The 22,022-nt window shown below is 44.8% G+C and overlaps 2 protein-coding genes across 10 annotated transcripts in view; one reads left to right on the top strand and one right to left on the bottom strand.

Moving 5' to 3' along the window:
- The first annotated feature begins 3,829 nt into the window (after positions 1 to 3,829).
- On the top strand, positions 3,830 to 6,962 carry setd6 (SET domain containing 6, protein lysine methyltransferase). The gene is made up of 9 exons (XM_005945061.3): positions 3,830 to 3,940; positions 4,223 to 4,303; positions 4,381 to 4,525; positions 4,600 to 4,741; positions 5,287 to 5,481; positions 5,576 to 5,708; positions 6,010 to 6,190; positions 6,269 to 6,405; positions 6,529 to 6,962. Exons 1-9 carry the CDS (start codon positions 3,914 to 3,916, stop codon positions 6,865 to 6,867), a joined length of 1,380 nt encoding a protein of 459 aa, XP_005945123.1. The 5' UTR covers positions 3,830 to 3,913; the 3' UTR covers positions 6,868 to 6,962.
- Positions 6,963 to 9,190: 2,228 nt separating this feature from the next.
- The window catches only part of cnot1 (CCR4-NOT transcription complex, subunit 1), a 30,477-nt gene continuing 17,645 nt past the window's right edge, over positions 9,191 to 22,022 (bottom strand). For 4 of the 9 annotated variants that reach the window (XM_042213299.1, XM_014340965.2, XM_042213301.1 and 1 more), the window contains exons 20-49: positions 20,583 to 20,707; positions 20,191 to 20,477; positions 20,035 to 20,113; positions 19,635 to 19,883; positions 19,356 to 19,496; positions 19,085 to 19,264; positions 18,755 to 18,871; positions 18,555 to 18,665; positions 18,352 to 18,429; positions 17,835 to 18,012; positions 17,393 to 17,547; positions 16,878 to 17,174; positions 16,648 to 16,788; positions 14,776 to 14,880; positions 14,506 to 14,625; positions 14,070 to 14,264; positions 13,761 to 13,903; positions 13,535 to 13,643; positions 13,162 to 13,331; positions 12,607 to 12,838; positions 12,272 to 12,520; positions 12,014 to 12,177; positions 11,781 to 11,898; positions 11,591 to 11,692; positions 11,297 to 11,470; positions 11,050 to 11,199; positions 10,785 to 10,965; positions 10,451 to 10,583; positions 10,235 to 10,369; positions 9,191 to 10,143 (exon numbers count right to left, since the gene is read on the bottom strand). In XM_042213299.1, coding sequence (XP_042069233.1) covers positions 10,065 to 10,143; positions 10,235 to 10,369; positions 10,451 to 10,583; positions 10,785 to 10,965; positions 11,050 to 11,199; positions 11,297 to 11,470; positions 11,591 to 11,692; positions 11,781 to 11,898; positions 12,014 to 12,177; positions 12,272 to 12,520; positions 12,607 to 12,838; positions 13,162 to 13,331; positions 13,535 to 13,643; positions 13,761 to 13,903; positions 14,070 to 14,264; positions 14,506 to 14,625; positions 14,776 to 14,880; positions 16,648 to 16,788; positions 16,878 to 17,174; positions 17,393 to 17,547; positions 17,835 to 18,012; positions 18,352 to 18,429; positions 18,555 to 18,665; positions 18,755 to 18,871; positions 19,085 to 19,264; positions 19,356 to 19,496; positions 19,635 to 19,883; positions 20,035 to 20,113; positions 20,191 to 20,477; positions 20,583 to 20,707 — 4,697 coding nt within the window. In that variant the 3' untranslated portion in view covers positions 9,191 to 10,064. The remainder of the gene's footprint in view (positions 10,144 to 10,234; positions 10,370 to 10,450; positions 10,584 to 10,784; positions 10,966 to 11,049; positions 11,200 to 11,296; positions 11,471 to 11,590; positions 11,693 to 11,780; positions 11,899 to 12,013; positions 12,178 to 12,271; positions 12,521 to 12,606; positions 12,839 to 13,161; positions 13,332 to 13,534; positions 13,644 to 13,760; positions 13,904 to 14,069; positions 14,265 to 14,505; positions 14,626 to 14,775; positions 14,881 to 16,647; positions 16,789 to 16,877; positions 17,175 to 17,392; positions 17,548 to 17,834; positions 18,013 to 18,351; positions 18,430 to 18,554; positions 18,666 to 18,754; positions 18,872 to 19,084; positions 19,265 to 19,355; positions 19,497 to 19,634; positions 19,884 to 20,034; positions 20,114 to 20,190; positions 20,478 to 20,582; positions 20,708 to 22,022) is intronic. The other 5 variants (XM_042213302.1, XM_005945062.2, XM_042213304.1 and 2 more) reach the window with 3 other exon arrangements.

The raw sequence follows: 22,022 nt of genomic DNA, 5'->3' as shown, positions 1-22,022 counted from the left end.
TTTGCATAAGGGTCAGTACAGGCAGAAATCTAGGTGTGCCATGGGTTCCCACAGGCCCCTGGTCAAAGTCACCAAACCAGTTCGTAAGCAGGTACAGGTGTGGCCAGAAGGGTCCTCAGAGGCACTGCAAGACTGCTTTTCCACCACAGGCTGCCACACACGACAACACCACAGACTTTCAGGAATATACAGAAACTGTTACTGCCTACATCCCAAAATGCATCGATGATGTCACAGAGACCAGGACTATCACTGTCCGGGCCAATCAGAAACCATGGCTCACAGGTCAGGTTTAAATGCTCCTAAGGTTGAAAAATGCAAGCCTTCAGAGCCGGGAATTAGGTGAGTCTAAGAACAGCAAGGGCAAACCTGTCACGTGGCATCAGCTACAGCAAAGCTTCAGCGACAGCAGAAATACTTGGAGGCAGTGGCAAGGAATACAAACCATCACAGACTACAAGCCCACTCTACAGACCGTGGTGACACAATCCCCAGACAGTGTGTGGAGATCCCTTGCCAAAATCAGTACACGCAAAGCTCCAGGTCCTGATAACATCCTTGGACAAGCACTGACGGACTATGCTGTGGAACTCACAAATGTCTTCACAGACATCTTTAACACATCACTAGGGTCAGGCCGTCGTTCCCACATGCCTCAAAGCCTCCACCATCATTACTGTACCCAAGAAGTCATCTACCTCCTGCTTTAAGGACTACCGTCCTGTCAAACTCACCTCCATCATTATGAAGTGCTTTGAACGGTTAGTCATGCATCAAATCAAATTATTGCTTTCGTCAAAACGCTCAAGTGATGATGGAATTTCAACTGCCCCTCACTCAGCCCTCACATCTCAACACTAGAGACTCATATGTCAGAGTGCTGTTCATAAACTTCAGTTCAGCCTTCAGCATCATCATTCCCCAGCAACTCATTCACAAACTGGATCTGCTGGGGATCAGCACCTCGCTGTGTAACTGGCTACTAGATTTCTTGACAGACAGTTTTGGCATAATAACTAGTTACCGTGCTCGTTACCACAATAATAACGTAGTTACTGTAACGCATTACTTAATAACGCGTTAGTCCCAACACTGTTGGCAACCAATGTTAAGGCGCATTACCGCCCCCCGACTGACAGCGCAGTGGACATTTAGATGAGAAAATATATATTTGACACACTTAAGGAAAATACTAATAAAATACAAATAAACAAAATAAATGTTTATTAAGCAATTTTGATAGGAAATTGCTTAATTTTAGAAATGTTTTTGCTCTTTTTTTTCTCTATAAAATAGTAGTTGTTTTTTTTAATCATTCATCTTAGCAGTGGGATTTACATGAAAAGGGAAACAAATTAAGTTTGAGTGAAAATGTAAAATTTTTGCACTCTCCGATCAACTGACTCAGTGACTCAAAACACCCGATTCACTTTGGTGAGTGACTCATTAACACTCGACTCAGTAAAAAGAATCAAATTTACCATCACTAGTGTGGATAATTTTGCCGAAAAAAAACGGCGGATGAGGGGCGCCCGAAGAGTAAACTTTAAGTAAGTACTGAATATGATGTCACTTATTTATGTGCGAATGTTTAATAACAAAGAACATTAGAACATTGCTTTGGCCACATGTCGGCAAAGTTGTGTGACATTAGTGACGTTTGTACTTTCAGCGTTAACTTAAAGCATATTTAAATCTATCTATAGATAGATAGATAGAGATATATCTCATAATAATCCTGACAATACTATAATATTGGCCATATTATATTTACATTACCACAGTGAGATGATAGTCTCATGAACAAGATTAGCTAATTGTTATTTACCAATAGGGTTGCCAACAGTCCCTTAAAAAACGGAATCGTCCCGTATTTCGAAACAAAAGTACACGTCCCGTATTGAGCTAATAAGGGACGCACTTTGTCCCGTAATACAGTGGGAATCAAAATAGTCTATAAATGTTAATGGAATTAACGCTTTGTTTGAAAACATAATACCCAGCCCCTCTCCTGCTTTGTGACCAATGAGCTGACAGCACACTTGTGACAATTCGATTACCGCTCCTCTCATTGGTCGAGGAAAGGTCGCTTACGGAGAAAATACCGGAAGACAACAGATGACCACAACGAGAAGCATGGCCAACAGGGAAACAAACGCCCACACTGCGGTGCAAGTCTCAGATGACAGTACACCTAAAGCTGGGCTCACACTGCGCGATTTTTTCAGTCGCGTTATTCAGCTCCTGCTCAAACTGCACGATTGACTCGCAGGGTTAGAAGTTCATAGGTCACGATGCAGGTCTCGATGCTCTGATGCGACCTGAGTGCTCACACTGTGCCTCCATAACATGAAGGTTATAACAGAAAATCTCTGTCTCTGTCTTTCACTCACACAGACACGCCACCACCATCAACTTTGCTAAATTTCTAATGAAAAACATGATCAGGCAGCTGTGATTGAGCAGCGATGTCCATCCAACTATTTTCACGGTTGTTGTGGTCGTGATAATTTTGTGAGGCCACATCGAAAAGGCTCGGATGAGCTTTCCAAAGTTCTACAAGTTGTGCCTCCATCGCTTGTGTCCAGATCACACGCTGCACAGCCGCGCTGCTCCGTCTTTTTCACCGACGTTTACGTGTTTGCGCGTGAGCAGTGTGAGCGCCTGTGGTGACACCCTCACGAGCGATTGATGATCGGGAGCTGCTCGAGGTGTTAATCACTTCTCGTTACCCCACATATACTACACGACGCACGATGAAGGCCAAAATCGGGCCGATCACCAAAACGGTCGCACGACTCAAAAATCGGCTCAAAATGGGCCTAAAACCGCACAGTGTGAGCCCAGCGTTAGAGCAGCAATGTTTGTTCCCCTCAGAGAAAGGGAAGAATGGGAAAACGAAAACACCTGGCTGGAAAAAGTTAATATGGGCATGTGCAGTGAATATCAGCGCTATGTGGCCAGAAGTGTGATAATATAACTTATTTTGTGTAATAAACAACTGCAAGGATAGATGATTACAACAAATAGATGACTAATACATAAAAGTAATACATATTTTAATAATGATGATGAGTTATGAATCACGGGAGCAGCTGATTAGCATTAGAAAAGCTGAAATAATACCTCAACTGAAGCCAATTGTACTAAATGCACTAAATGTGCACTGTTACAAGAATATATTTCGTTCTATTGCTTTCTATTAATTTATATAATTTTAAGTTAAGCAGGACAGAGTTCTTTTAAAGAAAGATTTACTTATATTCTCAAAAGTTAAGCATGACAGGCTTCTGTTTAAGAAAGAGACCTGTTTTACTGTGTTAATGTTGTCATTTTGAGCTAAAAATAAATGGCTAAATGATCATTTGCTTCCCATATGGTCATATCACAAAGAATATGCATCTGCTTAAATCAACTTCAAGTCAAATGGTTAAAAATAATTTCACACACAAAAAAAGAGCTAGAAAATTCACCACACTGGGAAGGGTGAAGACAACTGGGTCGCCCGGCCCTGGCCACGAGGTGTCCCTTATTTATTTTTCAGGGAGTTGGCAACCCTATTTACCAGCTAATCTTAAATGACTGTTCAGTACAGAAATGAAGCCCAACAATCATGTTTTACAGTCCCGTGGTCTCAGCCTCAGATACTCAGCTAATCAAAGTGATGATGAATGACCAAAACACATTTTTTTCTCCTTCGTTTCTGTCACACAAAGCTGTATGAAACGTTTCTCGCGGTTAGTATCATGGTTGCTAGGCAACCTGAACAGCGCGACGAAGGCTAGACCGTCCCATTTCACAAGCCTCTCACTTCCGCACTTCTCGTACTACGAGTCACCGCGTGGGCCAAACTTAACCTGCACATGTTTCACAGTGCGCATGCTCGAGTTAGCTTCGAGTGTACTTCTGCGGGATGGCAGCAAGAGCGAAACGAGCCAAGGTAACAGTTTGATCCGGTTTGTTTTTCAGCAGCAAACACGACGCCGCGTGTTTCTGTGTACGTGTAACATGCTGTGGTGCACACGCTGGGTTTACGCAGTCGATCGTGATCTGCTACTTACAACGTGCCGCCATTCAGCTCACTTTATCACTTAGCATTGATGCAAGGAACACAGTTACCTTCTTCTAACTGTAATCACGTGGCTTCGTTTTAGAAGCGCGTGAAACCACGTGCACGATAGCATTAGATAACACGTGCCTGCTGATGTTTCTGCGCTGACAGGTGGAGGATGGCTCAGAGCTGAGCCCTCTGCAGAGCTTTTTACAGTGGTGTGACGGAGTCGGCCTGGAGCTCAGCAGTAAGGTTTGTTACGGCGACTGCATTTACAGCTTCTTAGTCAGCACTAAGACCTGGTTTAGGACTGACGTTTGTACCTGTAGGTGTGCGTGAGTAAAGAGGGGACCGTGGCCGAGTACGGGATGCTGGCCAAGGATGACATAGAGGACGGGGAGGTTTTGTTCACCATCCCCAGATCAGCTCTCCTCCATCAGGGAACAACCAAAGTTTCTACCTTGCTGGAAAAAGGTGACGTGCAACGCTGCAAAGATGCTGCCTGCCTGCATCCCTCAGTTTGTAACTTTCTCCCTTTTCCTTCACAGAGCAGTCGACTCTGCAGAGCTCGTCGGGTTGGGTTCCCCTGCTGCTGGCTCTGCTGTATGAATACACATCCTCACAGTCCCACTGGAAAGCCTACCTCTCTTTGTGGACAGACTTCAAAACACTGGATCATCCCATGTTCTGGTGAGGAACACGCTTCGGCTCCCATCCTATCCAGAGGTGTGGTGTTACTTCCCTGGTACGATGACGCGTACATCGGCGTGCTCGCTGGAGTTGTTATTTGTTTCCAAACCTGTTTAAATAGCTCACTTAATGAAAGAGCAGAATCCCTTTCCTTTCTGTTCTTCTAATATTTTGTTGAAACTGAGCTTAGTCACATTTCTGCACAGATCGGTGTAATTAAAACGTCTCTTCTCAGCAGTGAGCACACAGAGCAATGTCCATGTAATTTCTTTTTTTGCTAAAGATTTTCTCTGAGCCACACACACCAGGTCCAAATGTCTGTCCTTCCTAACTGCATGTGCCAATTTTTGAGCCGCTAATTTGCCTTTGTTTAATTGGCCTGATCTTATTTCAATATTTACCCTGCAGGTAATTATTGAAAGAAAGTGACTGTATCTTTGTTTAGTCTTTCTAAATTATACTACATGAAATGGTGTTAAATTAATATTTTATTTCCTCTCTTATGGGAAAGAGGAGGAAAACATTTGAGCTGTCCATCCTTTCAGGTCTAAAGAGGAGCGAGGCAGCCTCTTGAAGGGAACAGGTGTGCCGGAGGCAGTGGACAGGGACCTGGCTAACATCCAGCGGGAGTACACAGATGTGGTCCTGCCATTCATGACCAGACATCCTGACCTCTGGAACCCCGGCACACACACTCTGGACTTGTACACACAGCTTGTGGCCTTTGTCATGGCCTACAGGTTAGCATGCATAAATACATAAGACAGTTACAGCAGTGCACGAGTATGTGTGTTTGTTTCTTCTTTCCCATCCCGTCTCTCCATTCGTCTGCAGTTTCCAAGAGCCACAAGATGAGGAGGATGACGATGAGGATGAGGAGAAGCCTCCCAACCCACCAGTGATGGTTCCCATGGCTGACATGCTTAACCATGTGTCCAATCACAATGCTAATCTGGAGTTCACACAAGTGAGGAGAAACATCTGTTGTGGCAGCTTTGCACCTTTGAAAATCATATACTGTAGATAAAAGATGGGAGAAGCCAGCGTGATGCCCCCCATTAGTTTTTGATGTCCAAGACAAGCAAGAGGTGGCGAAACACTCGTACAGCACCTGTCTGTGTATGCTTGGACAGTAATATGGCCATGATGTATAAAATTAGCTTGAAACGAGGGATTGTGGTCATGAACTCATCAGGAAAGCGTAGAATAGAGTCGCTGTGTTTCCACATTTTAGTTTTGAACAATGAATTTGCGCAACATTTTTTCAGGATAGCTTGAAGATGGTCTGCGTGCGCCCTATTCATAAAGGCCAGGAGGTGTTTAACACGTACGGGCAGATGGCCAACTGGCAGCTGCTTCACATGTACGGCTTCACCGAGCCGTGTTCCAGCAACAGCAACGACACTGCCGACATCCCCGTCGCTAAACTCTACGAAGCTGCCGCACGAGGTGAACGATAACAGCCGCATTTGTTTCAAAGCGTTGTGACGTGACGGTGTGAACGACATCCCTCATTTTCCCTCCCAGGTGCTCAGTCGGATCTGGACCGGCAGCTGGTTGAGGAGCAGTGGGGGGTGTTGTGTCAGATGACGGAAGAGGAAGCAGCCTTCGTCTTTGGTAAACAAGGCTGCCTTACAGACACAGAGCTCTATACGGCGCTCAAGGTGAGGGAGCACGTAAAAACAGCGCTAGTTATCGTCTGTTTTTACTTATGACAACAGTCGGGACAAACACTTGAAGCAGCGCCGTTTGAGATACGAGGGTTTGCTGATTGACTTTGTTTTCAGGTGCTGTGCATGTCAAAGGAAGAGCTTTCAGAGTTTAAAGACAACGAAGGATGGGAAGAAGACGACGAGGATGATGAGAAGATATCCCTGGCGCTTTCCAACGAGGGTCTTTCCGAGTTAAAGGCTTCATGGAAACAACTGATTTATGAGGCGGCCCATCTGACATTGAGGTCCTACGGAGACGGAGAGGACGAGGAAAAAGTCATGGATGTCGACCGGGCGTTAATGGAGGATAAGGCGGCACTCGCGGGACTGAGCTGCAGGCAGTGGAAGGCGCTGCAAGTACGCTATGGACAGAAGAGCATCCTGCATGGACTCATGGAGCTAACCAAGTCATGAGTTCGGCTCTGACGGGAACCGCAGCCGAGGTTTTTAATCGTATGTGTGCGCCATCGTTTTTAGATGACACGGTTAATAAAACAAATGTCTTACAAGATGGTTTGGGGCTTTTTTGGACTGTTTTCTTCACTATTAATATTGAGATTTCACATTTCATCAGAACATCTCGCAAAAACAAAATCAAGTATTAATATACAGAACGTGAGCCGCTTTAACTCGGACTCGCTCCCACCAACACTGACTTCACTGTCCAGTGAAGGAAAATGTAGTAAAACTATTACAGTGAGAACTGACCAGGCTCTAACCATGAATGTCGTGTCACGGTACAGCATACATCTGGAATTAGTTTAAAAAGTTATTTTGGATTTTCTCCAAACCCCTGAGGCTCAAATATGTCTTATCCTCATCAGAAAAATCAAAGAAACAACCGGTTCTGGTATACTCTCCAGCCACCCGCAGGTCTGTTTCTGATTGTTTGGTCAGGAACATTCTGGTGGAGGTCATTTCTCCTCTCACTCTCTTCAGATGGTGCTGGGAACAGCAAACCTTCTGGCATCAGCATGTATTGATGTGCTATCTTGGGTCCAGATGTCTGTTAGGCATACTGATCTGAGCCAAATGTTGAACTGGTCAAAAAAATAAATGTCAGTGGCCTCGACCTGTAAAATCAGTGGTGACGAACTCCAGGCATCGAGGGCCGGTGTCCTTGATCCAACACAACTGATTTAAATGGCTAAATGACCTCCTCAACATGAAGTTCTCCAGAGGCCTGGGAATGAACTCATCATGTGATTCAGATGTGTTGACCCAGGCTGAGATCTAAAACCTGCAGGACACCGGCCCCGAGGCCTGGAGTTCCCCACCGTTGTGTGAAATCATTCCTGTTTCGGGCATTGGCTCATTGTTACCTCTGGACTTAGGGCTGTTCGATATAACGATACATATCGGATGACGATATAAAAACAGCTATCGTTTATTTTACGACACCACGAAACAAACTGTTTACGGCAATAGTTTTTCACCGTTCTGATGTCACTGTAGCGGCTATATTAATTTCTTAAAGTTCTCTTTTTCTCTTATATTTAATATAACCACACTACGGACGGATAAGCGCCTGTTTTTACGTGTTGTCGTTAGCAACAACGACAGTAAAACCATCGCGTGGCTCTTTTTTTGACGTAAACCTTTCACCATAAAGCTCACGATCCTGTTGAGACTTTTCAAAAGAAACTGAATCACGTGAAAGTATGCGGAGAGTTTACGGATGAGAAGCAAAAAAAGCCGTCAGGTGCTAAAAAAAAAACAAAAACCTTAGACTCAAACTTTGAAAGAAAATGTCGGCCGTTACAACTTGTGTCTAAAAATGTAGTTTCCTGATCTGTTAAAACACTCGACTCCAGGTAAAGGACGCCAGCTGGAAACACTTCACACAAGTCGAGCTGCCCGAGATTCACAGACTTTACAGAAAATGTTACATTTGTGATTTATATCGTCAGGACGATACATGTCTTAAATCAGGATATGAGATTTTGGTCATATTGCACAGCCCTATCTGGACCTGTTGTTAACTTTAAGACTAAAGCAGCTGAAACTGATTTTCAACCCTGTTCGATAACTTAACTTCCCAGAAGTTTTGACTTGATGCTTAAGAAGTGTTTGATCTTTTGAGCAGTGCTCATATACTTAAATCTGTTCAAGTGGTGCCGTCTTAACGTGACACAGCCAAGCCTCATTAACAATCGTGATCGTCTACAACTGGTAGTTTCTCTTTGGCAGCATATACAGGATTTGACATCAGATTGACCAATACCAAGTCCAAGGACCTTCTCCAACTGAGAAGTTCTCTTTAAACCATCACCTAAACATCTGCAGATCCCTAGATGATCAGTTCAAACCCAAACGGTTGCCCTCAGATGTGAGGAAACCGGTTATGATGTTTAGAAACAACTCCAAAGACTCCACTATAAACTGCTGCTGCACCAGCATCACCGTCTACAGTGAAGTATTTGGACTGAGAGTGCGCCAACCAAGAAGCCCGGCTACAAAGCAAAGACCTTTATGCTTAACTGAAATTACTAACTGCCCATATGAATAAGCCAAATGTTTTCTGGACAACAGTTCAAATTTAAATGAACTCTGGTCACTCTTTAGCAAACAGACGGCCAGAAACTCGCTCACTACAAAAAGCATTTGGTTCAAAGAGTCCATTTTTCTGGCTTCCTAATATTTAAAAACTAACATGCTTGAAAACTTATTACTGCTAATACAGTTAGTCCCACTTTGTTAATCTTAGTCATGCAGTCCTGAAAGAAGACAGATGAAATAGCAGTTTGAATGCTTTATTTACTGTATGTATGCATACTGCAGTTAAGTAGCAAGAACTAAAGGCAAACTAGAAAGGACTACAAAATACAACACATGGACCAATACATTTACAAAACATTCAAAATGTTACAAAATGGGCTGTATTGGTCCTTCTATTGTTGTTCTTCAATTTGGATCTTTATACAAATTTGTCAAGATACAAGGTTTCCATCACTGCATAATTTTACACGTGCCAGGGAGAGACTTCCAGAGCCAGTTTCAAATGGACAAACCATCAGCAAACGTTCTCCACCAACACACCAGGAGTAGACCCCCACCCCACATGGGAGAACTACATCTTTCTGTCCCACTTGGAGATAAAAGGAATCAAATGAAAGTAGGCAGCTTTTCTCGTCACTCTACCGTTCAGCCGCTGAAGAAAAACAACAACAAAAAAGCCAGGAAAAAAAGGATGTGTGGGAGGGAAGCAAACAGAGGACTTTGGTAGTGAGTGAAAATATGTTTACATGTCTTTACATGTCAAGGTACATTTTATTTGACATGTGCATTGCTTTCCACTTGTCTACTCCCCTATTCTCCCCTTTTTTTTTTTTTCCAATATTTACATCAAAGCGTCAAAAAAAGTATATTAAACAGCATGTCCCGATCCATCTCATCTCAACTCCAAAGGGATATGACAAAAAAGGGGGAGGGAAAAAAACCTAACTAGATCCGTGAGCAGTAGTCCTTTCATCCACAGTCCAAATGACTGTGGTTGCCAGTTTATCCAGTGCCAACAGTAAAGAGGGAGGTGTGTATGTGTGGGGTGGTGAGGGGGGTGGATCAAGGCCACAGCATCTCTCCGGGGGGCTACGAGCTGGCTGGTACACAGGCTAACTGGCACCGGTGCCCTCCATCACCTGCTGGGCCTGCTTCTGTCCCATGCAGCACTGGGCGACAGACTGAAACAGCCTGAGGAGAGACGGGAGGAAAAGACAGCGTCGGTTTAAGGCGCCACAACAACAGCTGCTCCCAGACATCGCATATCAAACAGGCAACATACTTTTCAATCTCGGGCGCACAGTGCACAAAGTCGTGGCTCCAGAACTTGAAGGCAGGATTCTTGATCAGCTCGATGAAGGTGATGAGGAGACCCCACGGGTGAGGCCTGTTCACTATCAGCCTCTCCAACAGAACCCTAAAGAACAAGGAGGAAATGTTAACCAAGTATTCGTAGACGACGCTCAACGACATCGTCTGGACCTCGGATCGGTCTCACCTGGTGATCTGCTCCTGGATGGCCTCAGTGTTGGCCTCGGCAAACAGATAGAGCATCGTGCAGCTGAAGTAGTGAGTGTGACTGTTGGGGTAACGCAGCTGATTGGCGATCGCATTCAAGAACAGGTAACGCCCTGGAAAAAGACAAAATCAGAAGCCTGATGATTTGCTTAAGGTCAGATGCTCAACACCTAAAAATCCAGCTCCGTCTGCACTACCAAGAGCCAGCAAAGACATTCGTTATTTGGGTGAAAAGAGCTTTAAACACAGTTGGTTTCTAAGGAGTAGTGTCTAAATGTCTATGAAAAGACCTTAATTTAATGCTGCTAGCCTACCCTCAGTGTCCAGGTCCACAGCCAGATTCTGGAAGATGTCCATGTGAGCGGAGTGGGTGATGGTGCTCATGGAGGGGGTGCTGCCCTTATTGTGGATGTGAGCGATTGCCTGTGTCCCCACATACAACACTAGAGCATTGATCAGCTGGATGTTGTAGCGGTTTCCTGGTTCATTAGACACCTGGGAGACAAAAGACGCCACAAGCTCGTCACACCTTTGTGCTTCTCTTCCTCCTGATTTAAAGTAAACGGACAACAAGCCTACCTGCAGGTTACTACGGAGCTCCGACAGGAACGTCACAGGGGAGCGCGTCTTCAGATACGAGTCCAGATCCTTTTTGAACTGTGACGGCATCACGCCTGTGAAGTTTGTGAGAATCCGTGGAGCGATGTTGATCTCGCTCAGCATGTCCACCTGCGGCAGGAATCGATAAAGGACAGGCCTATTACATCTTTCGGTCTCGAACCAACTTGGCTCATATCCACGATTCACACCAAAGCGCTAATCGAACCTTCAGGTTGGGTGTGAAAGGGTCAGGAAGCCTCATGTTGCGTGGAAAGGCACTGAGGATGAGGTTGCGGAGCTGGATGCAGTTGGGTGGGATGACGTCACAGAAGCCATAATGGTAATCGCACAGAAACTCTGGGAAGTCGTGAAGCAGAACCAGGAGCACTCGCAGCGTGCCCTGAACGGATCATCAGAACAGCAGACGTTTTCTACACATCACTCAAAATACTCCTTGCTTCAAGAGCAACATTAACACTTAAAAGCCAGGATATTGATTAAAATGACCCTGAAAGATCACCTTGTAGAGGATTTGCATAGGTTTGTTGAGCTCTACGTTCCTCAGGAAAGGGGCCAGGTACTTGAAAAGATCAATCAACAGTTGTGCGTACATGGGCCAACCCTAGAGGACAGCATCGGTTTAGAACAAATATTCAAAAACTATTCAAACAAAAACAGCCATGTGATGTTATTTATTTCTCCTTAAAGACCTTCTGCTGCGGGGTGTGTGCAAGCATCCTGGCAATGAAGATGCGATGAGAAATCAGTTCCAGCCAGGCGTACACAAACCCAGGTGCTTTGGTGGGTCTCAGGATGTGGAAGGTATTGCTGCAGATAAAGGCAAACGTTGGACGACCACATGGACCGAAGAAAACATCACTAGAACTTGCCGAACTACAGTTTCTCAGCAGGACGAGGCCCTTCAGAAAAAGCGACTACTTACCAGAAGGCAGTGAGTGTCTGGAAGTTGATGGTTTCCAGGACATGTTCAGGGGCGTTGAGCTCCAGCAGCAGCATGATGAAAATGCGGTGATACGGCAGCTGCTGGAATTCAGTCTGACGAACATCGTGGTCCTGGATCAACACGCCAACTACAATACCGAGCACCTGTGGAGATATTAAGGTTATACCATAATGAAAATGAGTGAAACTGGGCTATAAATGATATATCAGAAAAATATTCAGTGTGACGTGGGTGCACCTTGTTGAGGAGGTTGATTTTTGTCACTGTGTTGGTGGCCTCTCCAGAGTGTTTCACCAGCAGGGCTATGAGCCTCACAAAGGCATCCAGGTTGTGGTAACATTTGGCTCTGATGATGGCTGCACTGGCTGCTGGGTTGTGCTGTTGTTCAGCTTGTGCCCGATAGCTAATCTCCACACACATTTCTGTGCACAGCCGGAAGAAGCGAGTGATCAGGTCATCAGTCTTCAGAATTCCCTGCTGGTGCATCTAGGAAAAAGAAAACGGGGATGCAAACATTAGTAACAGTACTACTTTTTAATCATTCCCATTAACTAATAAATGCTGATAAAAACCTGGCCAACAAAGGCAGAGAAAGCTTTGGTGCTATCCCTGCCAGCAGCAGCGGAGTGATACAGGTTGACCCATTCCCTCAGGAGGTACTCCGCTTTCTCCCTCAAGCCTGGAGGATCATCATATTCTGATGCCTGTGAAATCCCAGAGTGCATCATGAAGTTGGGTCCACCGTGGGCCCGGTCAATCATGGCTTCATAGTTGGAGCGAACCACATCCATCAACTGGGGAAGCCTGGAAACGAGGTGGTAGAGGGCGTAGGAATCAGGTCTCAGCACACTACACCTCCAGAACTATTCATGCCATCAGAGCAAAGGTCAAGCTAGGGTCTGCCACCTCAGACGAGCAGACCACAAACACATGTTCAGATCACTGAACATCAAACACATGTAAGCGCAGTGAACAAATGCCATCACAGAGCAAAGGAAACATTACCGTCTAGCGTCATAAAACTGGCCAATGGAGCTGTAAAGCAGCCCTGAAGGTTAATCTCCAGCCTCAGATTGTAGCTATAATCATTCCACTTCTAATGAATTAAAACTGCTGTGGTTCATTACCCCTCAGGTGCATTAGCTCTGGAGTGCGCACAGGTCCTCATCAAAGTCTCAATTGTGTGGAAGAGGTCAGCTTCTGTGACGTGGCTCACACTGCGTTCATCCACCAGCAGCAGCTTCACCAACTGCATGGCAAATGCAACCGCCATGTAGTGCAGTCCATTTTCCATTGACTGGAGGGAGGAGGGGAAAACATTTTGTTAATTTAAAAACACATTGACAGAGCAACCAACAGCAAAGGAAACTGATTCAATCAGAAAAAGCATCTTTATGCCTCCAGAAGTTTTATTTCACCAACTTACAGAACAGATGTGAAGACCAGTTAATGGCAGTGAACAGACAAAGACGCTACCCACAGAAGTAGAAAAGTGTGTACCTGTGCTAGGTGCAGGTCATACTGCTGCATATTTACAAGATGGTTCCTGATCAAAAGCTCCACCGCCTCGACGTTGTACTTGTATTCGTCACGGCATTCAATCAGACACCTGCGAACATGAAGCAAGTCAGAGACACTAAATTTAACAGATTCATGGAAAATGTTAGCTTTTAAGATGGTGCAGGATATCCCATTCTGTACAAAAACTGTTCCAACATAGACGCACCTGGTGATCTGCTTATTGCACCACTGTGGGCCATAGGCACGTCCATCCTGCAGGGCTTTAAGCACCAACAGGTGGCACTCCCTGTAGCGAAGCAGCAAGTCGGCATCGGCGCCACTTGTAGCATCCAGAAGACCTTCAACAGCCTGGAGGATGGAATGAGCATTAAGACCTGACCTGTCTAACACCGATTGTTGAAGACAAAACTACATCAGTTCTATAAACTGCTTCTAAGTACGCACAAAAGGAGAAGCTACTGTGCGGAAGACGTCTACGAGCCAAAACTAAACCAGCAACATTTAATTATCCCACCTTCTGCAGCAAGCCAAGTGCCGCAATGCCATCCCTGGAGTTTCTAGCCAGAGCCACAGCTTCCAGCAAGCTCCGCAAGGCCTGGGTAAGAGGGTTCATGGCAAGCGCTGGAGGGATGGCATGAAGATGCTGCTCCAGGTCTGCTATGCACTTATCATAGATCTGAGCAACATCATCCGTCGCCCATGCCTGTTGCTGAGATAACATGGGGAAAAAAAAGTTTGAGTTAAATGCGGCAACACAAGAAGTATTTAGTTAAATGTTGCTTTCTGAGCAACTCATCCACTGAATATTCATAAATGATGATCTCTCCATGCTACTCTAACCTGCAGGACAAACTTCTAAACAGGTTATCAGTTCTGTAACACTGTGGTACTTTGCAGCATTCAGCTCTTGTGTTTGGGATGAGTGCGTGGGTCCCTGAAAATAAACGTACCTTCATGGGCTGAGCCAAGAAGCCAGTTGGTTGGGAAAGGTCATTACTTGGCAAGAAACCTGGAACGTTTCTAGCAAACTCCTCATACACAGCCAGCTGCTTAGGGTCCACGCCTCCCACCTGCAGCACAGGCACACCGTTACTCAGAGACTGTATCCACAGACTATGAGTTCTTTTTGTTGCATCTCTTCAAATTAATACAAATTCAGGGCAGGTTTCCATTGTTAATCGTGCGTTTTAAGATAAACTAGCATGTTACAGTGACCTCACCTTTAGCCTGATCTGCTCTGGCATACGTTCAGCCTGGTAAGTCAGAACAACGGGATCACAATAGCGACGTCCCTCTTGGCGTGCATGCTTCCTCAGCTCAAACTCCTGGAAGAGTAAAAAGGAAACAATGTCAAGAAATTTGACTTAAACGTTTCTACACAGTTACAAAGCTACCGTATTTTCGCGACTATAAGGCGCACATAAAAGTCTTAGATTTTCTTCAAAAAGTGCGGCGCGCCCTATAGCGCAGTGCGCCCTGTGTGTTGTAAGGAGGACGTAGTAGAGAACACCATGAGAACGCTAAAGGGTGAAGTGTGGGCGTTGATTGTATATAAAAGGACAGGTATGTGCATTATGCAGAACATCGTTGTTTTAACAACCCTGAAAATGGCAAAGAGACACGCTTATGAAGCACAGTTTAAACTGAAGGCCATCAGCTACGCTGAGGAAGCTGGAAAACAAGCTCCGGCAGATCAAGAAGACGCAGCTGAGTTTCCGCGGACATAAGGCGAGATGGCCCGAGTTGGAGGAAAGACTCGAGCGGTGGATCATCGAGCAAAGAACGAGCGGGAGAAGCGTTTCGACGGTCACCATTCGGCTAAAAGCAGTTTCACTAGCTGAAGAGATGAACATTGAACATTTCCGAGGAGGTCCGTCTTGGTGCTTTCGTTTTATGAAACGGTGCCATTTTTCCATCCGGACCAGGACTACGGTAGCGCAGCAACTTCCAGCGGATTATAAGGAAAAGCTGACCATCTTCCGCTCCTACTACAGCAAACACATCGCCGACAAACACATCCAGCCCAGCCACATCACAAACATGGACGAGGTCCCGCTCACTTTTGACATCCCGGTGAGTCACACTGTGGAGAAGAAGGGGACCAGCACGGTAGCGATACGCACAACGGGGTATGAAAAGTCTTCTTTTACTGTTGTGCTTGGCTGCCATGCTAATGGACAGAAACTGCCGCCTATGGTGATTTTTAAGAGAAAGACTTTGCCTAAAGAGAAGTTTCCAGCAGGAATCATCATTAAGGCAAATGAAAAGGGCTGGATGGATGAGGAAATGATGAAAGAGTGGCTGAGGGAGGTGTATGTAAGGAGACCAGGTGGTTTTTTCCACGCATCACCATCGCTCTTAATCTGTGACTCTATGGTGCCCATCTCACAGCCGATGTGAAAAAACTAGTGAAACAAATGAACTGTGAGCTTGCTGTCATTCCGGGAGGCCTGACAAAGGAACTCCAACCGCTGGACATCGGTGTGAACCGCCCGTTCAAAGTAAGGCTGCGAGCGGCGTGGGAGCGATGGATGACCGATGGAGACCACAGTTTCACCAAGAGTGGAAGGCAGCGCCGGGCGAGTTACGCCACAATTTGCCAATGGATTGTAGATGCTTGGGCTAACATGTCTGCTGGCACTGTTGTTCGAGCTTTCGCAAAAGCCGGCATCGTTTCCGAGGAGCCGCACGGCACGGAAAGTGACTCTGACGGTGAAGAAAGTGAACCTGGCATGTTTGATGGAGATTTAGCGCAGCTGAATTCAGACACAGAGGATGAGGACTTCCATGGGTTTGATTGTAGATGGTATAAAAATGTGAGTACCAAACTAGTTTTGCTCCTGCTTTATTTTTAAATACGCTACGTACTTGTATGCGCCCTATAGATCCAGTGCGCCTTATGTGTGTGTTAAATACAGTAATGGCACACATAACTGAGACTGCACCTTTTAGTACAGTGCGTCTTATGGTCGTGAAAATACGGTACATGTATTCACCACTCCAACTTGGGCCATAGGCCAATGATCAGTTCCATGAAAATCCAAGTAGATTTATATTTGTGCCTTTTGGGTTAATCCCCTTTAAAGTCTTACCGTGGCTAGTCTCTTGTCCATTTCAGGGCCAGCCTTCTCCACTGCTGTTTTCTGAATGAAACAGCAAGCAAGTTCACAGTTGTCTTGAGCAATTCTGGCTGCAGCCTCTTCCATCATGTCCCTCTGTTGGGGTGTTGGTGCCTAAAAGGAAAACAAGTTTGTTATTTGATGCATGCTTTTCCTCTTCTGTAAACTAGCAATTTAAATACACACCCTCATGGAGGCCTTACCCTCAGAGCTGCAGCAAAGCTATTCTTAAGGTTGGTGGCAATGCTCATGAGCAGAGGCTCACGGCAGGTGATCATGGCCATGCCAGCAGTCAGGTTTCTCATCATATGGTGCGCAGCCACACGCATGCGGGACTCTTCAGAATCCAGAGCGAAGTCCTTCCTGATGATCTGCTCACAGGTCGTCATTGCGATTTTGATAGAGCGATCGACCACAGGGTGCACCAGCTCCTGGACGGCACGCTCCACTGACTGACGCACACATTGCTTTAGCTGAGGATGAGCCTGCAGCAGAGGGATCTAAGAAAACAAAAGAGCAGCCCAAGAGTGAGAGAAACGACTAAGAAGAGATCCAAACACATGAAATGATTACTCATTAGTTACTCTCGGTGTCATCAGGTCCCTGAGGGCGTCTAGTGTGCGTAGCTTCATGTGTGCATAGCTGAAGTGTATAGAATCCTGCGACAGTCTACAACTCTGCTCAGACGCCAAAATCATGACGCAGTCTTTATACTTACGTTGACATTTATATTGATGTGGGGAGCCAGGCCTGCCAACGCATACACATTGATGTCATGGTAACTAAACTGCGGGGTGGGCGGCCCGGTCGTTGTACAAGTGGTGGTGGTTGCAGCTGGGGTGGAGGGAGGAGCTGCAAATGGAACAAAGTCTCCTGTTGGTTGAAAATGCTAATTTGATTAAAAAACTCACAAGAAAAGGCAAAACAAACAGCAAGCACACAAAAACCAACGAGCTTCTTAAAGTGTTCTCAAAGGACAAGTGACGGCCCCAACATGACAAGATTACAAGTAACAATAAGATTCTGACATGTTCAAGTATTCAAAACAAAACTATTCAAGTTTCAGACGTAACAGAAGTAGTTTTGTTTCTACATGACAAAAACAAACATTTGAGATGTTTAAACTACAAAGACAATTTAAAGAGGAATAACATGATCACCTGCAGTAGAGACTGGCAGCATCTCCTCTGGAGGTTTTGCCTCCTTCTTTGGTGCCGATAGCTGCTCCTCGAGGTTCTTTAGCTTCTCCTTGTCCTTCAGCAGGTTTCCTGGCTTCAGCTCGTTGATGTCCAAAGATAAGTTCTTACACAGAACTTCAATCTCAAACTTCAAATTCAACTGTAGTAAACAAAAGCATGGAAGCAATGAACTTCTGATACCTTTTTATTTACCTAAGGAAACGGCATTCACTTGAACTGTAATTTTATTCATGGCGTTAAGTGATAATGACGGTTTAGACAAGTGCAGTTTTCAATGATAAGACATCCTGCTATGCATCATTGTGCATTTAATCTTAATTGTTAAATATCACTCAGTGCGTCCAATCAAAAACAGGAATTATGGGAGGCAGCTCCACTGTTGTTACTGTAAATGTAAAACAACCTGACTGGAGTTTAACACTACGGTACAAATCCAGATGTGTTTTCTAAATAGCAACACACAAGGCTAACTTATTACCTTCAGGTCATGTTCCTGATGCAGCTCAGCGAGAACATTCATGATGGCCATAGTCCAAGGATTCTGGGGTCTGAAAACCTGTGGACTCAAAAATATAATCACGCTGAGTGGTTTGGACATTTCCCCCCACTGTATATATAGAAAAGTTGGTATATGGGCCACACTGCTTAGGGTCTACTGAGAAGTACACCTATATTTCTCACCATGCTTCGCACGCTGGACTCCAAAACTTTGGCCACAAAGGGAACCACATAGAGCAGCTCCTGCTGGCCTTTCACATAAGCTTCCAGTAGCAAAGACTTTACTTCTAGATCCTAGAAGAGGGGAAAAATAAAAATTAGGCCACTCTGAAGCACAAAAACCAGCAGATAATTTTACGGAGCAAGTAATAAAATGCTCTTACTGTATAAAGGATAGGCTTGTTTTTGGCCAGTGTAATCATGCCCAACCAGTGGCCAAGGTTCTTCAGCAGGGAGCGATCAGAGAAGTTGGCAGCTGCCTTGTCTGAGGTCAGAAGCACCTGAAAGACGCAGGGGAAAAGTACTTTACAAAGGATGACAGTTTACCAGAGCAAAACCAGTTTACCCAACATAATAATGTGACGTGTGAGAAACGTAACTACAAGCGCATCACACTAGGCAAGTTTTTGGCAATAAGACACCAGAGCTCAATCCGACTTTTGGTAGAGGTGTCAAACATTGCACTCAACTAAATATTCAGTCTTTAAGTCTACCTTGATGTTCCTGTAGGTTTCATTAAGAACCATCTTCACAAACTCGGGGTTTTTCAGTGTGTCCAAAAAGTTCGAGTAGAGGCTGTGAAAGTTGGGCTCGATGCTGACTCGCTTCATCACCAGGTACTGAGACACCCAGGGCATGAACTCCTCTTTCACCGTCTCTTTCAACTCCTCGACCTGACAAAAGAAATGTTCTGCTTTTAAAAAACAGCATCTTTGATTATTAAGGTTGTTCTAATGCAGTAATATTTTGTTTCTTTGTCTTTACCTTCTGAGTCATGTTGGATTGAGAAAGGTTGTTGAAAATAAAAGCAATCTTCTCCTGGACATTCTCCGGAGGTTCTACGATCCTTTCCGTTTGGTCAGTAGCCACCAGCAGGGTGTCAATGTTGGTAGTGTTTATGGAGGGCTGTAGGTAGGAACGGAGACCATTTATTATTATTATTGTGTGTGTGTGTGTGTATCTGTCTATGTCCATCTATATCTAGATATATCTCTATATCTCTCTCTATGCTGCCGCATGGTGTCCGGTCAAAACTGAACTCACAGGCACATCCTTCTTGAAGTTAGTGGCTGTCGGCCTTGCGATCGTGGACGTCTTAGAGGCTGTGGTTGTAGTCGTGGTGGTTGTGACGAGGGTGCTGGGCTGGCCTGGCTGTGGGGCTTTAAGGCCGGCAGGTTGCTGCGACTGTGCCTGGGCTTGTACTAGAGCCAGGCTCCCAGGTGTGGTGATGGACCCCTGCATCTTCACTGGAGGGTCCCGTGACTGTTGTCCATACTCAATATACTGCACACACAGGATATTTGAAGATGCAGAGCGACAGATTTAATTTAGCTGAATCAAAGGCGCGCTTCTCTCTCCAGCCAGAGAGAGAACTAAGTAAAACTTAATGAATGCTGATAACAGAAAAAGGATGACCACAAATAAATTAAGGAAACCTGATTACCTCTTGTAAATGGTGGGGGAATTGCAAGAAGTGACCAATTGAAGCCAGGTGCTGACAGTACTGAGGGTAGTCCTTTAGCCTGGGGGGGGAAATAGATGTCAGCTGTAACGTAACGCCTTATACTTACACTTGTTTTGCAAAAGAAAAAGCTAGTACCTGTTTTTGAACCGATCTAGGGCAGCAATTCCAAAGTAATACATTTTGGATCCGTACGGTTTTCGTAAGGCTTCAAGAACATATCGGAGGGCCAAACCCAGGGCCATGTAAGTGACGAGACCTTTCTCGATTATTCCACCAAAAAGACAGGCAGTGATATGCAGCTCCTTGTCTGGGTACTGGGGGAAGAATCTGTATTCCTCAAACAGGTTTCGAAGCATGCAGTTGAACACCTCTCGCTCCCGCTTGATGGTAGAATCCTTAAACCTTTGCAGCATTTCCAAGACCTGCATGAGTCCAATGACATCATATATGAATTGTTTGACAAGTGTGGAAAGGATTCTATTTGAAGAGGAATGATATTCGCAGAAAAATGTCATGTAACTACTCACTTCATCCACAGACATGGTTGGGTGAGGTGGGTGGTTGTAAATGCGCTGGAAGTAACTGTTTGCTTCGTCATCTATTTCCTTACTAAAGTGCTGGTTTGCTTCGGGCCACACCTGAGAAAGGTCGGCTGGGAACAGAAAAGCATAAGTGATCATTTTAAGTCCAACAATGAATAAGAATGCACTCATTTTCACTATAATAAAACACAAAAGTGTCTTGGTTTATCTACAACACGCAAGTCACATTGTTTGTCTGGTTTAAAATTTCTTCACACACAAGAAAAATAAAATAAATATTCCCATAGGGGCCCTTTCGGAAATGTTACAGAGGCGAGCAAACAACAACAGCTGAAACTGAATGACCTGATTCAGCCCAAAGTACAGGCGACAGCTGGAGTTCAATAACAGCTGAGAAAACTTCTTTCACTGTTAACCTTAAAACACCAACAGCTGTGCGATATGACCAAAACCTCATATCCCGATATAAGACATCTATCGTCCGATAATGATATAAATCACAAACATGTAACATTTGCTGTAAAGTCTGTGAATCTCGGGCAGCTCGTCTTGCATGAAGTGTTTCCAGCTGGGCGTCGTGTAGCTGGAGTCGAGCGTTTTAACGATGCATGAAACGATACATTTTTAGACATAAGTTGTAACGGCGCCGTTTTCTTTGTGAGTATTTATTACACGGCGTGCTGCGGGGAAAAGCCTGTTCTAACGTTTGAGTCTAAGGTTTATTTTTTAGCACCTGGCGGCTCTTTTTTGCTTCTCATCCGTAAACACTCTGCATCTTTCATGTGATTCAGTTTATTTTGAAAAGTCTCAACAGGATCTTGAGCTTTATTGTGAAAGGTTTGTGGAAAATAAACAAGTGGAGCCACGCGATGGTGTTACCGTCGTTGTTGCTAACGACAACGCATAGAAACAGGCGGTTGTCCGTCCGTAGTGTGGTTCTATTAAATATAAGAGAAAGAGAGAACTTTAAGAAATGAATACAGCCGCTACAGTGACATCAGAACGGTGAAAAAAATATTGCCGTAAACAGTTTATTTTGCGACACCACAAAACAAACGATAGCGTGAAATGAAACGACAGACGTTTTTATATCGTCACCCGATGTATATCGTTATATCGAGCAGCCCTACCAACATCAATCATTCATTCATGTTCATCTTTACAGACTGGGTGAAAGAAAACAAGTGTCTCTTCATCTTAGAGGCCTCTAACAATTCAGTACTGTAGACAATTACGTCATGTTGAAGAAGCTGAAAAATATTAAAGTGGGGCTGTCAGCAAAAGCAGACAAGGAATGGAAGACTGATCTGTATTTCCTCTCACACTGAAGTCTACAATCATTTTATGTAAAACAAATCACCAATTAACTTGTTTCAGGAATAAAATCTCACGTTAAGGAAACGTTTTGGTGCGGCAGACAAAGTG

Source organism: Haplochromis burtoni, unplaced genomic scaffold (assembly GCF_018398535.1).
Source record: "Haplochromis burtoni strain Fernald_Lab_line unplaced genomic scaffold, NCSU_Asbu1 Contig_433, whole genome shotgun sequence".
Classification (NCBI taxonomy): domain Eukaryota; kingdom Metazoa; phylum Chordata; class Actinopteri; order Cichliformes; family Cichlidae; genus Haplochromis; species Haplochromis burtoni.
The sequence above is the reverse complement of the archived record's forward strand: the minus strand, read 5'-3'. Positions and strand labels throughout refer to the sequence as shown.